The sequence below is a fragment of the Monodelphis domestica genome, chromosome 4 (assembly GCF_027887165.1).
Source record: "Monodelphis domestica isolate mMonDom1 chromosome 4, mMonDom1.pri, whole genome shotgun sequence".
NCBI lineage: Eukaryota > Metazoa > Chordata > Mammalia > Didelphimorphia > Didelphidae > Monodelphis > Monodelphis domestica.
The window spans coordinates 346,755,290-346,769,883 of record NC_077230.1 but is presented as its reverse complement, the minus strand read 5'-3'; the positions used below and the strand labels follow the sequence as shown (position 1 = coordinate 346,769,883).

Sequence of the window (14,594 nt, the reverse complement as noted above, 5' to 3'; positions counted from 1 at the left end):
AGTGGGTGGTCTTAACCTGGCCTCTGTGAACTTGTTTGTTTATTTAATTATTTGGATAAATGTATTTCAATATAATTGGTTCCCTTTGAAATTCTATGTCTTTTCTCTGCATTTATGAATATTCACCTGATAAGGGTTTGTAGGTTTTACCAGACTGCTAAAGGAGTCCATGATCCCAAAAGAGTTATGAACTCCTGGACTAGAGGCATCTTATTTCTCCTTGTCTATCAGGTCCCGACCCAAATCTGGAAGGTCCTTTTGAAGAGATGGCCCTGGTGAAGGCCGGCTGGCTCTGGAGGCAGAGTGAGTCATGGAGCTCCTTGCTCCCCTACTTGGGTGGGCCAGGGGAGACTGGGTGGCTTTGGGTCCCTGGAGCTTGAGGAGAGGGCAGCACCAATGAAACTTTTAGAAGAACCCAAAAAAAAAGGTCAGAATTGGGAGAGATGTTTGAGATCATTAAAACCAGCCCTCCCATTTTATAACTGAGAATACTGAGGTTCAGAGAAGTTAGATCACACAGTCAGTCAGTAAGCATCAGGGCTGCTCTTGAACCCAGGCCTCCTAAGTCACACTCCAGTGTTCTTTTCATTGACTCATATATTTAAACAGCCCTTTGTGAAGTAGAAAGACTGAGATTCAAGGGCCAGGACCTTCCCTTCTTCAGTTTCCCCAGTTGTAAAATGAGGAAGTGTTGGACTTCCTATGATCTCCAAGCCTCCTCCGACTCTGACAGTCTGAGATACAAGGAGTCACTTTTCAGAGTATTTTAGCAATAATAGTAGTAGGAACTGACATTCACAAGTGCTTAGAGGCCCATGAAGGTCTTTGGAATGTTATCCCTCTCACATTGTACCTTTGGCAAAGATTTTTTTTTTAAATATATTTTATTTGATCATTTCCAAGCATTATTCGTTAAAGACATAAATCATTTTCTTTTCCTCCCCCCCACCCCCCATAGCCGACGTGTGATTCTACTGGGTGTCACATGTGTTCTTGATTTGAACCCATTGCTTTGTTGATAGTATTTCCTTTGGCAAAGATTTTAAAGGGCAAAGAATCCCTGGGCCCACCAAAAGTCTGGAGACCTTGGTTGAGTCCCAGTTTTGCAAACCTTAAAGTGCTAAATACATGAGAGCTCTTGTTATTGTCATTGTCAATGGAGAGAAACCTAAGGGTATGAGGAAAAAGCAGGGATCAAAGAGGCACACCTCCCTCCCCCAACACAGAGGGGGGCTAGTAGGCAAGTGGCCCTTTCTCTCCAGGCACCATCCTTCGAAGATGGAAGCGGAACTGGTTTGTCCTGTGGATGGATGGCACCCTGGGCTACTACAAGGATGACAGCCTCCAAGAGGAGGAAGAGCGAGTGCTGATCAGATACAATTGCCGAGAGGTGAAGACTGGAGAGGAGTGCCCAGGTGAGAGGGACCAGGCTTTCTATCCCACCTCCCCTCCTGGCCTCCCCAGGTAGGGGCATTGGAATGACATTCCTACCCAATGAACACATTGCAGGCAGCTGGGACTGGAGGTGTCCAATGTACAGACTAACAGCTCTGGGAAACTTCTCCCTCACTTTAATGAGCAAAAGGCCCTTCGTGGGTGGGTGGGAGGGATTGTGGCCTCAGCGCTGAGATGGAGCTTTATCCTCAGACTGAAGCCTCAATAACATCCCAAGTACTTCTGGGGAAATAACCTACCTTCAGCTGGTTATGCCACATAAAGCCAGAACTTTGACTAATATCAAGAAAAGGAGAACACTACCTGGCAAAAGTTCAGAAATTGGGGTTCTGCTAGAGACTAAGAGAAAACACTGCTTTACTGGAGCTCTGTATGAGTCCTATCCTGTGACATAGAAATATGATTCATGTATATAACTAGGTGGTGGACCTGCAACAAAAAAGACCTGAATTCAAATCCTGCCTCGGACATTTACTTGCTGTCTGACTCTGGGCTAGTTAACTAATCTATGTTTGCCTCAGTTTCTGTAAAACTGAGATACTAACAGCAACAACCTCCCAGGGCTGTTGTGAGAATAAAGTGAGCTATTAGAATGCTTTGCAAATCTTAAAATGCTATAAAAAATTATGATTACATTTTAAAATTCCAGCACTTTCTCTGTTATTTTTTATTAATTTTTAAAACTCTTACCTTCTACCTTAAAATCAATATTGTGTATTGGTTCCAAGGTAGAGGAGCAGTAAGGATTAGGCAATGTGAGGTTAAGTGACTTGCCCAGGGCACATAGCTAGGAAGTGTCTGAGGTCACATTTGAACCCAGGATCTCCTGTCTCCAGGTCTGGCTGTCTATCCATTGAACTACCCAGCTGCCCCTCACTTTCCCTGTTATTAGAATGGGAAGGGCAGAGAAAGATACCTGGTTCTAACTTGCTCTATGACCTTAATTAAGCAAGTCAGCCTCTCCCTCTTTGGGCCTCAGTTTCCCCAGTTACCCAATGAAGACAATGATACTTATTCAGTCTTCTTCCCAGGGACTATCATGAACAATAAATGTTTGTGAAAGCTAATATCCTAGAATAGCAAAAGCTAGCAGGGATGTTAAAGGCTGTTTAGTCTCATGTTGGTGAACCTCTGGCACATATGCCAGAGGGAATTGCTCCCTTCCCCCTCTTCTTGTGTACTGAAGACATTTCTACCATTACCCACCCCTCTGCCCAGCAGCCCAATGAGAGCACTTCTTCTCTCCCCTGTCTGGGGTAAGGGAGTGGCTCATATGTGGTATGAAGGTTGCAGTTTGGATACTGTCACTAAAAAGTTCGCCATCACTAAGTTAACTTAACCTTCTTTCTTTCCTTCTTTCCTTCTTTCCTTCCTTCCTCCCTCCCTCCCTCCCTCCCTTCCTCCCTCCCTTCCTTCCTTCCTTCCTTCCTTCCTTTCTTTCCTCCTTCCTTCCTTTCTTCATTCCTTCCTTCCTTTCTTCATTCCTTCCTCCCTCCCTCTTCTGTCTTCAAATCAATACTGTATATTGATTCCAAGGCAGAAGAGTGCTAAGGGCTAGGCAATGGGGATTAAGTGACTTACCCAGGGTCACACAGCTAGGAAGTGTCTGAGAGAACATTTGAACCAGGGACTCCAGTTTCTGGGCCTGGGTCTCCATCCACTGAGCCACCTAGCTGCCCCCTCCCTCATTTTCTAGAAGAGGAAACTGAGGCCTAGACTTACCTTTCATGGAGAGAGTGAGGACTCTTTCTTATGTCTTTTAATTCCATGCCCAGAGCTTACCCTTCTCCAACAAAGGAACTATGTGATCACAAATGGGTTTTCTTTGTACATAAACTCAGAAGAGCTTCAAACAAATGATTCCAGATGACAGCAGGGTCCAATAAATAAACCTGTCAAGACTTGGTTTCTTGTTTACAAGACCTTAGCCAAAGGTTTGGGCTTGGATCAGAGGGGACAAGACTTCTGGGATGAGAGCACTCGAGTGGCTTGGCACCACTTTGAATTTTCTTTGTGTGTTCCCTGTATGCAGAGATGCAGCTTCCTGAAGGCCAGACCCGGGATGGACTCCTGATAGTGTTCCTGAGGGATGGCCCCCGCCTGACATTGTGTGCTGATTCCAAGGATGAGGCTTTGTGAGTGGCTCCCAGGCAGGGGCAGGGTGGGCCCTATGGGAGAAGGCTTTGGGTCTTTATTACAGCTTTTCCTTCCTGTAGGGTGGGTGTAGGAGCAGTGGAAAGAGCACTGAACTTAGAGGCCAGGATAGAGAGTTTATTAAATGCTTCCTGGGTGCCTGGATACAAGTTCAAACAAGAGAGTCTGTACCCTCATGGTTCTAAAATTCTTAAGGACGAAAGATAACCTGTATAAGGGAGCTAGGAAGGTGGAGAGAAGAAGGGTTAATTTTGGAGCAGTGGGGTGAGGTGAAACACAGAATCTTTCCTAAAATGGTGACAGCTATATGGCTCAATGGATAGAGAGCTGTTCCTGGAGCCAGAAAGACCTGAGTTCTTATCCAGCCATAGACACTTACTAGTGGTGTGACCCTGAGCAAGTCATTTATTGCCTCAGTTTCCTCAGCTCTAAAATGGAGATACTTTATTGAGCTGTATCCTATTCTCCATGACTAATGATAATACCTATCTTCCTGGGTTGTCCTGAGGATCAAATGAGGTCATATTTGCAAAGCATTGACCATTGTTCCTGTCCCACAGTAGGCGCCCTATTAATGCTTGCTGTGGTTATTTATGGTTATGATGATGATTATCCTGAGGAGGGACCAAGAGAGTGGGGCCTCAGGACAGAGATTTCTCCTAAGTGAAGAGGTGTCAGGTGAAGGGGGAAACGCTGGGGCTCAGTTTGCCTAGGTGAGGCAAGCACTGTTCGGCGGAAGAACCAAGCCTGGAGCCTGGGGACCTGGGATCCAATCCTGCCTTTGTGTGACCTTGAGAAAGGCCCCCTCCCCTCCAGGGACCTGCTTTCTTCATCTGTAAAATGTAGGGGCTGGAGCTTGATCCTAAAGAAAAAACCATGGAAAAACCCCTTCTTTGCAGAGGTCAGAGACTAGGGGTGAAGAGCACTGAATAGGATGGCAGGCTTTTCCCCGGCTTGTTTCACCTTTTTGATTCTTTTGTGATGTGGGATGGTGCTCTGAAAGGGTCGAGGGGCACACTGGACAATGTAGAAGAGGGAATATTACTTGGAAAAAATGAAGGGTTGAACTGAGCAGTCTCTGGGGGCCCTGCCAGCCCCAAGTATGATCTATGATCTTTTCAGCAGAGGGAAGGGGACATTGTTCCTTTAAGCCTATGATTTTAGTATTTTACTCTTATTGGGCAGCAGTTTTTTTGTTTTGTTTTTGATTTGTTTTGGGGGGCAGCAGTGTTTAAAAAGAACCACTCTCTCATATCCTTCCTTACCTGGTTCAAACACTCATGAAGGCAAGAGGGCATGTTTTTTCAGGTCTTCTGAAAGCAGGATTTCCCAGGCTAAAGGAAAAGAGATGGCCCCTGGCCTCTGGGAGGGCCTGGTCTGAAAGGAATGACAGTTTTTATCTTCAGAGAGCCCCTTGTTGGGGAAATGAATGAGAGATATGACCCATTGCCCCTGGCCTTTACCATCAAAATTGGAGAGGGTTAATCAAAGAAGGCTTCCCAGAGGAGGTGAGAACTGCATTTAGAAGACCTAGGTGACAGAAGGATCCTGGTGGAGGCTCTCTGGGGGAGAGTCTTAGCTTTGAGTGAGTAGGTTGTCTTGGCTGCAGGGGATGCTTTAGGGTAGTAGGGGAGCTGTGAGCAGTCCCTGAAGACTGTTTCAGATTATGTTGATGTAGATTGTCTGGGAGAAGAAGAGATCTCAAAGGACAGCCAGAAGAGGAGGCCTGTTTGTTCTCCCAGCTCCTCTCTGGAGAGGCTGAGTCAGCTACCACACAGAGGTAGCTCCCAGCCTGAGCCCTAGGCTAGGCCCTGGGGCTTGGTAAGGCTTAGGAAGGACAGCAGACACACAGAAGAGCCAGTATAAATACATAACCTCACATCCATCACATTCAATAACATACATTTGTGCAATTTCACAATTAGTCATTAAATGCTTCTTCTTATATGAAGTCTTGCTCCTAGAGCTGGGTACACACAAGTGAAAACAATGTAAGGGGGGAGCTACGTAGTGGATTGGATTGAGAGTCAGGCCTGGAAACAGGAGGTCTTGGGTTCAAATATGACCTCAGATGCTTCCTAGCTGTGTGACCCTGAGCATGTCATTTAACCCCCCATTGCCTAGTCCTTACTGCTCTTCTGTCTTCTGTCTGACAGATAGTAAGGGAGGGAGAGAGAGAGACATACATACAGACAGACAGACAGACAAACAGACAAACAGACAGACAGACAAGAGACAGAGAGAGAGACAGAGAGAGACAGAGAGGGATAGAGGAGAGAGAGAGAGAGAGAGAGAGAGAGAGAGAGAGAGAGAGAGAGAGAGAGAGAGAGAGAGAGAGAGAGAGAGAGAGAGAGAGAGAGGAAGAAAGAAAAGAAAGAGAAATCCAATGTAAGTCTTTCCCACAGGGAGCTTATAATCCAATGGAGGGGTAGGACATAGAGGTGAGTCTGTGACTAGGTAGAGTGTGATGGGGGCAAAAGAGAAATTTAGAGGAAATGTTCCAGGAAAATGGAAGGATGGAGAAGTCACTTTTGATAAGAAGATGATCAGGGAAAGCTTTAAAGAAGAAGCACCCAGGATTTCAACAAGCAGAGGAGAAGGGAACATATTCTAGGAGTATAGGTGAGCCCAGAGGTAAGAGGAAAAAGAAGGAGGTGGGGGAATAAGGAGGATGCAAATTGATCTGGAACATAGTGTGGAAAGTCTTATGATTAGATCACACAGTATGGCTCCAATCATTTGGGTATAGGGTCAGAGTTAGAAGGGATTTAAATTGTCTAAACCATCCCTTCATTTCACAAAGGACACAGGTTCAGTGAGGATGACCTGGGCAAGGTCACCAAGTTTCCAAGTATCAGGGCTCTTTAAACTCCAAATCCATCATTCTTTCATCATGCCAAACCTCCTCCCACTCTGAGTATGTTTCATACAAAAGCATGTCTTATACTATGAATGTGGCATGTATAGATAGGTGGGCATTCTTCACAGGAGGTGGTTTGGTATGATGGATAGAATGCTGGGTTTAGGGGCAGCTGGGTGGCTTAGTTGGTTCAAATCTGGCCTCAATTATTTCCTAACTGTGTGATCCTGAGCGAGTCACTTAACCCCCATTGCCTAGCCCTTACTGCTCTTCTATCTTGGAACCATTACACAGTGTTGATTCCAAGATGAAGGTAAGTGTTTATTTTTTTAAAATGCTGGATTTAGAGTCAGAGGATCTGGGTTTGAATTCTGGACCTGTCATTTCCTAGCTGTGTGACCTTGGGCAAATCCCTTCATCAACCAGGCTTCAGTTTCACGTGTGTAAAGTGAGGGGTTTGGACCAAATTCCCTCTAAGGTTCCTTCTAACTATAAATCTCTGATACTACGTGCCCTCCCACCTCTGGACTTGCCCATAGTCCTAGAATGTGCTCCCATCCCTTCTGCCTATTGAAATCCTGGGTTTTCTTCTTTGAAGCCCTCCTTGATCATCTTTCTTACCAAAACTGATCTCTCCTTCCTCACATTTTCTGAAAACATTTCCCCTAAATTTCTCCTTTGCCCCTATCACATACTACCCAATGATAGATTCATCTCTGTGTATATAAATAGACTCACCACTTGAGATGACACCTTAGTCCTGTCCTTGCTACCTGTCCAGCTACCTTGGCTCCTCAGCTCTTTGTGTGTGTGTGTGTGTGTGTGTGTGTGTCTGTCTGTCTGTCTATCTGTCTGTCTGTCTATCTATCTGTCTGTCTATGAGACACAGCACCCAGGCAGCATCCCGAGAACTCAAAGACTTGGGCCAGGCATGATGTCTTAGTTTCCCCATCTATATTGTGAGGAGAGCTGAGACCCAGAGATTGAACTACTTGGGTGTCAGGCGTGGGAGCTGGAAAACAGAGCTGCCTTGTTCCAGCTACTACCCCCACCAGGAGCTGGGCCCCAAGTCCGAGCAATAGACAAAGACTCACAAAGACTCGTCTGTTTTGGGCCCAGCCCTGCCCCTCCATCCCATGGGACACCTCCTGGATCTGCCCTTCTGAAGTTTCCTCTGGAAGTTTCCAGGAGAGCTGAGGTCCAGGAGCTTCCTGAGTCTTTCCCCAGGGTGCCCAGGTTACAGTGGGGTGAAGAACAAGAGCCCCTGGGCTGGATGGGGAAAGAGACAGGAAAACTTAAAAAACTAAAAATACTGAGAAGCAACCTAGTATAGTGAATAGAGAGCAGACCTTGGAATCAGGAAGATCTGTATTCAGGGTTTCCCTCTGAAATACACCGACTAGGTATAACATTGCAAAGGAGGTGCTAATCTGCCAGGTAGAGGGGATTTCCTCCTGGGGAGTCCTCTCTAATGGATCACAAATCTAGTCTCTCATGCCTGGCCTACTGAGAAACATGCATCAGTGTCAGGTGGTCAGAGATGGTTCCCCAGAGAAATGAGGCAAGAGAAAAGGATTAGCCAACAAGACCTGGGAGAGTATCTTGGGCCTAGAGCTGTAGTTCTTAACTGGAGATCTATGAACTTGGTTGTCTTGGGTTTTTTTTAATATTTTAATAACTATATTTATTTTTTTAACCCATAACTTTCTGTCTTGCAATTGACATTAAGTATATGTTCCAAGACAGAAAAGCAATACGAATTGGGAATTGGGGTTGTGAGTTAGCCAGGGCAACCCAGCTAGGAAGTATCTGAGGCCAGATTTGAGCCCAGGACCTCTGACTCTGAGCCTGGCTATCAATCCACTGAGCCACCCAGCTACCCTTATGGTAGGCTGTTAATAAATACTTATTCACTTCCCTTAATTGCTTCCTCACTTCCTGAAGGCAGGAGCAGAGGGATGGCCCAAAGCCAAGATTAATCTGCCTTTGTCTGAGTCCTGGGAAGCCCCAGGTCCTTATATTGTACCCTCTTTTCTTTGCAGAGCATGGAAGATTACCATTCTGGAATACTCCACCCCGGTGAGCTCCCTTTCCCCTACTCATTCACTTCTTAGGGGTCAGGTCTGCAAACAAGACTTTCAATACTCTGGTCCTCCCTCTATTTTTTCTCCTCCCTCCTCCTTCTTTTCCCATTCCTTCCTTTCTGGTCCCTTTCCTTCCTTCTCCCAGTACCCATTGAGCTCATTTTTCCCTCTCATTTGATATTTCCTTATACTGAGTCAAAATCTCCCTCCCTGTGACATCTGCTCCCTGATCCTAGGTCTGCCTAAGGGGTCTAGAATGAGTCTAATCCCTCTGCCTTTTGGCAGCCTTTAAGAGATTGGGAAGAAACTGAGGCTCAAACCAGCAGTTATTTTAACAGGAAACAGATCTGACAACAACAACAATAACAACAACAAAACCAAGATGGAGTTTTGTGAGGGACAATTGAGAATTGACCATAAAGAAACACTGGGAAGTTCAGGACTGAGACCCCTAGGCTGAGTCCTAGCTACCATTCATTAGCTGTATGGCCGCCTTAGACAGATTCCTTTCCTTTTCTTGGGCCTCAGTAACTTCCTCTGTTAAATAGTGGATGGAGTAGACTGAATGAGGATTAGGAGCTTTTCCAGTTTTGACTTTCTTTGAGTTACTGTGGAGTCATGTGAGTTATGTTTAGAGAGCTCAGTGTGGCCTGGAACATTAAGAGCCTCCTGCCTCAGGACTTTGGGGTGGGACTGATGGGGCCATGGAGGGCAACCCTGGCTTCACTGGAGCCCTTTCCAATCCTGGAAGTGAAAAAAGCGGATCCTTGGGAGCTTACTAGATAGGGGCAGAAGAATGAGGGGGTCGCCGAGTCAGATCCCAGCTTTGATGGCTACCTTCTTTACAGACACTCAGGGAGATGCCCCTAAACTGGGTCCTATGTTCTTTGGATCTTGAATTTAGCTCACTTGCTACCTTCCTCTAAGCCTTCGATCCTTAGGGTGAGGAGGGGACAGAGGTGTCCTGATTTGTGAGACAAACTAGGGAGTGGGGGGATGGGGAAGACTTCAGATTCCCCTCTAACCTCCCACCCCAGCCTCCCTTCTCCTTCTTCCTCTGGTGAAAGCGCCGGAGAAGGACACTGGGTTCTATCCCTCGGTGGAGCTTCCAGGCTCAGCCTCGGGGCAGTTTCGTGGTCCGCACGTGGAACTCCAGGGTAGGGTGGCCCCTTATTTGGGTAAGGAGACTGATGGTAAGTGACCTACATGGGGCCAGTGGTGGGAGAGGGACATTAGATTTGGGGAAATTCTTTGGTTTGTCAGCTGCCCATTACCAGCACCCCACAAGATACTGCCTATTCTTCATGAATCATCCAGATATCCCTTTGACTCTAAACTGTATACCAAACAACCTCAGTGTCTATCCCCTTCAGAGAAGACTCTAGAAGGAGCTGGTTATTCAACCTGTTTTGAATCCATGTAACTTTAATCCCCTGAGCCCATGACCCAAAGTCTTTTCCATAAGGAGACCATAAAAGACTTTATCAAATACCTTGCTGAAATACAGATATCTATTAGATCCAAGACATTCCTTTGATCTACCAGACTAGGAGCTGGCAAATCAAAAAAGGAAATGAGATTAATATAGTTTTTCTTGAACCCTTACTGGCTTTTAGTCATTACAGCCCTAGATGTTCCTGCTGCTGTATGAATCCATCCTTCTGTCCTCCAGTTCAGTCTTCAGTAAAGAGAAGGTACAATTTTGCCTCAACCTGATAGAAAAATTTTCCCCAAATTAGAACTATCCAAAAGTGCCTCAGGATGCAGGGCAATGAGTCCTCTTTCACAGAAGGATTCTGGGCTTGGGCAGAGGATGTTGGAAAGATGGTATCTGTACAGGTTGGACCAACTAGCTTAGCATACTACCTGGTATATTGTAGGTACCAAATAAATGCTTATTGAGTGATTGACTAGGCCCTTGAAGTGACTTCCAACTCTGCTGTGTGATCCTGGGCAAGTCACTTAACCCCCATTGCCTAGCCTTTACCGCTTTTCTGCCTTGGAACCAATACACAGTATTGACTCTAAGATGGAAGGTAAGAATTTTTTAGAAAGGGAGAAAGAAAGGAAGGAAGGGAAGGATGGAGGGAGAAGGAAGAAAGAAAGAAAGAAAGAAAGAAAGAAAGAAAGAAAGAAAGAAAGAAAGAAAGAAAGAAAGAAAGAAAGAAAGAAAGAAAGAAAGAAAGAAAGAAAGAAAGAAAGAAAGAAAGAAAGAAAGAGAGAAAGAGAGAGAGAGAAAGAGAAAGAAAGAAAAAAAGAAAGAGAAAGAAAGAAAAAAAGAAAGAGAGAGAGAGAGAAAGAAAGAAAGAAATTGACATACCAAACAAAGGAATAATGTGACTTTTGCCTGCACAAATTTACAAATCTTAATGTCCAGAATGAAAGAAGTGAGAGTCTTCCTGTCCTTGTCCCCTGACATACAGTATGCAGTCTCTGGGCCTCAATTTCTTCATCTGCATAATGATGAGACTGGATGAAACAGGCCCAAAAGGCCCTTCTAGCTCTGATGTTTTGTGGCTCTAGGATTCTCTGAAATGCTCCATGAGCCTGATACATCAGCTCTCCATCTTCCAAGGTGGTTACTGATCCCTTCTGGCCATAGGTTTTGATTTCCAAGCTGATAGTGCTGGTGGCATGAGCACAGAGATAGTGGTGCCAACATACATGGCCACAGAGGCACATTTCCAAGGAGTCCATGCCCTCATGATATTTACATATGTATATTGAGACAGGTACATGCAGGCACATGCATGTACTTACATGGGCAAGCGGTATCTAAGTGTGAGGGCTTTGGGGGAGCAGGCACACATGTCCATTCTGTGGCTTTCAGAGCCGAGAGAGACCTGACAATCACTAGGTTCAGGGGAGAAAAAAGAAGACATACATACATACAAAGCATCCATGATCCTTTGAAGGGTCAGGGGAAGCAGCATCTACTGAGAGAATTCTGGTTTTGGAGATGGTCCTATCAGTAAGAGACCCTGTGTGCTTAGGGCCACCTCATGGGAAAGGAGAGAGGTGGAAAGGCTCAGATCCTTGTGGACCAAGATCATCTAGCAGGGCTTTGGAGAGGCTATTGGGCTGGAGCTAGACCTTAGAAAGAATTTGCCAAGGAAGAGAAGGTAGAGGAGTCAGGAAAGGTATGGGGCAGAGGGGAGGATGGGGTGGGGGGCGAGAGAGGGAGCATCAGCTGAGCAGTCATAGAGACAGGTCAGGGCCTGATATTTGTGGGCAGGGGGAAATGGTGATGAAAAATCCTCTAGTGTGCCTTAGAGGACACAGTAAAAGGGGATATTGTGATCTGGGGCTGATCTACATGGGGCCAAATCATGTGAGCTCTCAAACACCAGGCTAAGGAGTCTGGCTTTTCACTGAGGCGAGCTATGGTAGGTAGGGAGAACTGGTCTGGACCAGCCCTGTGAATGGAAAGGATAGAAGGGGAGATGCTATGGGCCTCTGCCCAGAAGGGATGTGGACTCAGATTAGGATCACGGAGAGAGAGTAGGAGGCAGAAGGGGAAAATCTTCACAGAGAATATCATAATTTCAGAGTTGGAAGGGACCTAAACCTGGGCAGGTCAGTTAATCTCTTTCAGTCTCATGTGACTCCTCTGTAAAATGGGAATAATAATAATACCATCTACGTCCCAAAGGTTTTTTGAGGTTAACATTTGTAAAGTGATTTGCAAACTTTAAAGCACTATACAAGTACTAGCTATCATCATATCATCATCACCATCATCATTATTATAATAACTGAAACAGAATCCCTGCTACAACATGCCCAGCAAATAGTAAGTGTAACCAATGTGTACAAACAATATGTGACGAGAAATTCAATTTTTTTTTGTTTCTTGTAACAAATTATAATAATGGACACCTAGCACTCTAGAGTTTATGAGACACTTTTCCTCCATTATCTCATCTGAGCCTCACAACCCTGTGAAGTAGGTAGGAGAAGGGATTGTTATTGCTGTTTTTCAGATAAGTAAACTGAGGCTCAGAGACTTGTGACTTGCCCACAGTGACATAGCCCTTAAAGGTCTGAGCTGGGATTTGAACCCTGTCTCACTTTCCACTACTCCATGCTTACATTTTTCTTTACATTGAGCTCAGATATGCCTCTGGGACAATTCTTCCTGCCCAGCCCAACCTCACCTTGTCCCTAGTTCTAGCTCTGAGGCCAAACAGAACAAGCCTCATCCTTCTGGGCAACAACCCTTTAAACGCTGTAGCTATCATATTTCCCCCAAGTCTCTTCTGGAGGCTAAACATTCCTAGTTCCTTCACCTGATCCTTGCACAGAGGGATATAGTGATAGCCTTGTTTTAGGTTAGAGCCAAGAAGAGGCAAGTATCAAAGTGCAGCAAGTCAAAGACAAGTTAGACATCAGGAGCTATCTGGAGGGACTGCTGGGGGTGGGTACAAGGGCCTGGCTGGCAGAGAAAAGACTGGACAGCAAAGCAGGAGAGATTCACACCAGGCTGGCCTGGGAGCAGAGCAGCTCCTGGTTATCTTGGCTCAAGGCTAAGAGAGTGTGGGAGTGAGGATAGAGGAGGAGGGAAGATAGGCTGAGGAAGGGGGCTGCTGGGGAACAGTGCCCTGGGGTGGGATGAATGAGGCCCCTGGTGACCCTTTCTGGCCAGAGGCTTCCTCCCCCATCCCTGACCCCTGATGAATGAGCCAATGAATAAATGAATGAACGAATGAACAAAGCATTTATTAAGCCCTTTTTTTTATCTGCAAAGCTCTGTTCTAAGGATTTTTTTTTAAGTAAGAATGCACTAAAATCCTTACTGATGAATAATGCTCCCAAGAATCGAACTAGAAAAAGGTGGCAAATTCCCTCTGTGTATCCCTGTTTTATTTATTTATTTTTGTGGCCTTATGTGTCTGGTTCCCAGCGGAGTGAGAAGTTGGGGCAGAGTGGAGAGATTCAGCCTGTTTCCAGTGTGTCTGCGCTGGGGAGGACCAGTTGTGTGCCCAACACTCACAACGATTTGGCTTCCTCTCATAAATTAAACCTTTCCTGCTGGTATTGAGTCTTGCGTAAATGGAGGGGGGTGGGGGGGGGGAGGGAAGGGGCGGTAGATAGGTGGGCAATGGAGATGGGCTAGCAGCAAAGTCCTTGTCTGATGAAGCTTCTCAGTCACCTCATTTGCATATCCCCTCCTGATTGGCTCCAAGCGAGCCAGTGAAGGAACTCAATTCTACTGAGCATGTGCGGCAGGCTCCCAGTGATTACCTCATACCTGCAGAGTGCTTGGTGCGTTCTTCATCCACCCTACCCTACACACACACACCAAAAGCCTGCCTGGTAGCTCCCGCTTAGAGGCATATTCTCCTCCGGTTATTCTGTGTGATGGAAAGTCACCCTCCTTAAATAATCTTGTATTTGATTTGCCCACATACTAGCCAAGTAACCCCCATCCCTACCCCAATAGAATGTAAACTCCATGAGAGCATACCTAGCACAAATTGCCTGGCTCGGAGTCCATAGTTAATAAGCCGCCTGCTAGTTATACTATTATTATTAGGGACGATTTGGACTATACATGTTATATGAGTGCATTTTCTTTTGAGGGTTGCAAAACAAATCCCATTCTAGGTAGTGTGTTAAAAAATGGCATTGGAACACACACGCAAGTGTTTTTGCTTGCTATTATAGATGCTTAATACTAGTACCTACCGCCCAGGGTTGTGAAGATCAAATGAGATGATAATTTTAAGGTGTTTTGTAAATTTTAAAGCATTATATAAATGCTAGTTATTATTGTTGTTGTTTTATTATTATAATCCAACAGGAAATGTATTAAATATGGACGATGTGCCAGGCACTTGTGCTAGGTACTCCTTCTGGAGTTTAGGTAGTTCTCCATAGTGCCCAAAGTGCTGGACATGAAGTCAGGAAATCCTATGATCAAATTTGATTTGATATTTACTAGTTGTGTGACCCTAGGCAAGCCACTTAACCTGTCTGCCTGTTTCCCTATTTGTAAAATGGGGATCATAATAGCACCAACCTCCCAGGGTTGTTGTGAG

General features: G+C 45.5%; 1 protein-coding gene across 7 annotated transcripts in view; it reads left to right on the top strand.

Moving 5' to 3' along the window:
* The window catches only part of PLEKHB1 (pleckstrin homology domain containing B1), a 35,550-nt gene that overhangs the window by 13,378 nt on the left and 7,578 nt on the right, over nucleotides 1–14,594 (top strand). For 2 of the 7 annotated variants that reach the window (XM_056794997.1, XM_056794998.1), the window contains exons 2-6: nucleotides 232–303; nucleotides 1,263–1,415; nucleotides 3,488–3,590; nucleotides 8,512–8,548; nucleotides 9,621–9,746. In XM_056794997.1, coding sequence (XP_056650975.1) covers nucleotides 267–303; nucleotides 1,263–1,415; nucleotides 3,488–3,590; nucleotides 8,512–8,548; nucleotides 9,621–9,746 — 456 coding nt within the window. In that variant the 5' untranslated portion in view covers nucleotides 232–266. Of the gene's footprint in view, nucleotides 1–231; nucleotides 304–1,262; nucleotides 1,416–3,487; nucleotides 3,591–8,511; nucleotides 8,549–9,620; nucleotides 9,747–10,169; nucleotides 10,248–14,594 lie in introns of all 7 variants that reach the window. The other 5 variants (XM_056795001.1, XM_056795000.1, XR_008911439.1 and 2 more) reach the window with 4 other exon arrangements.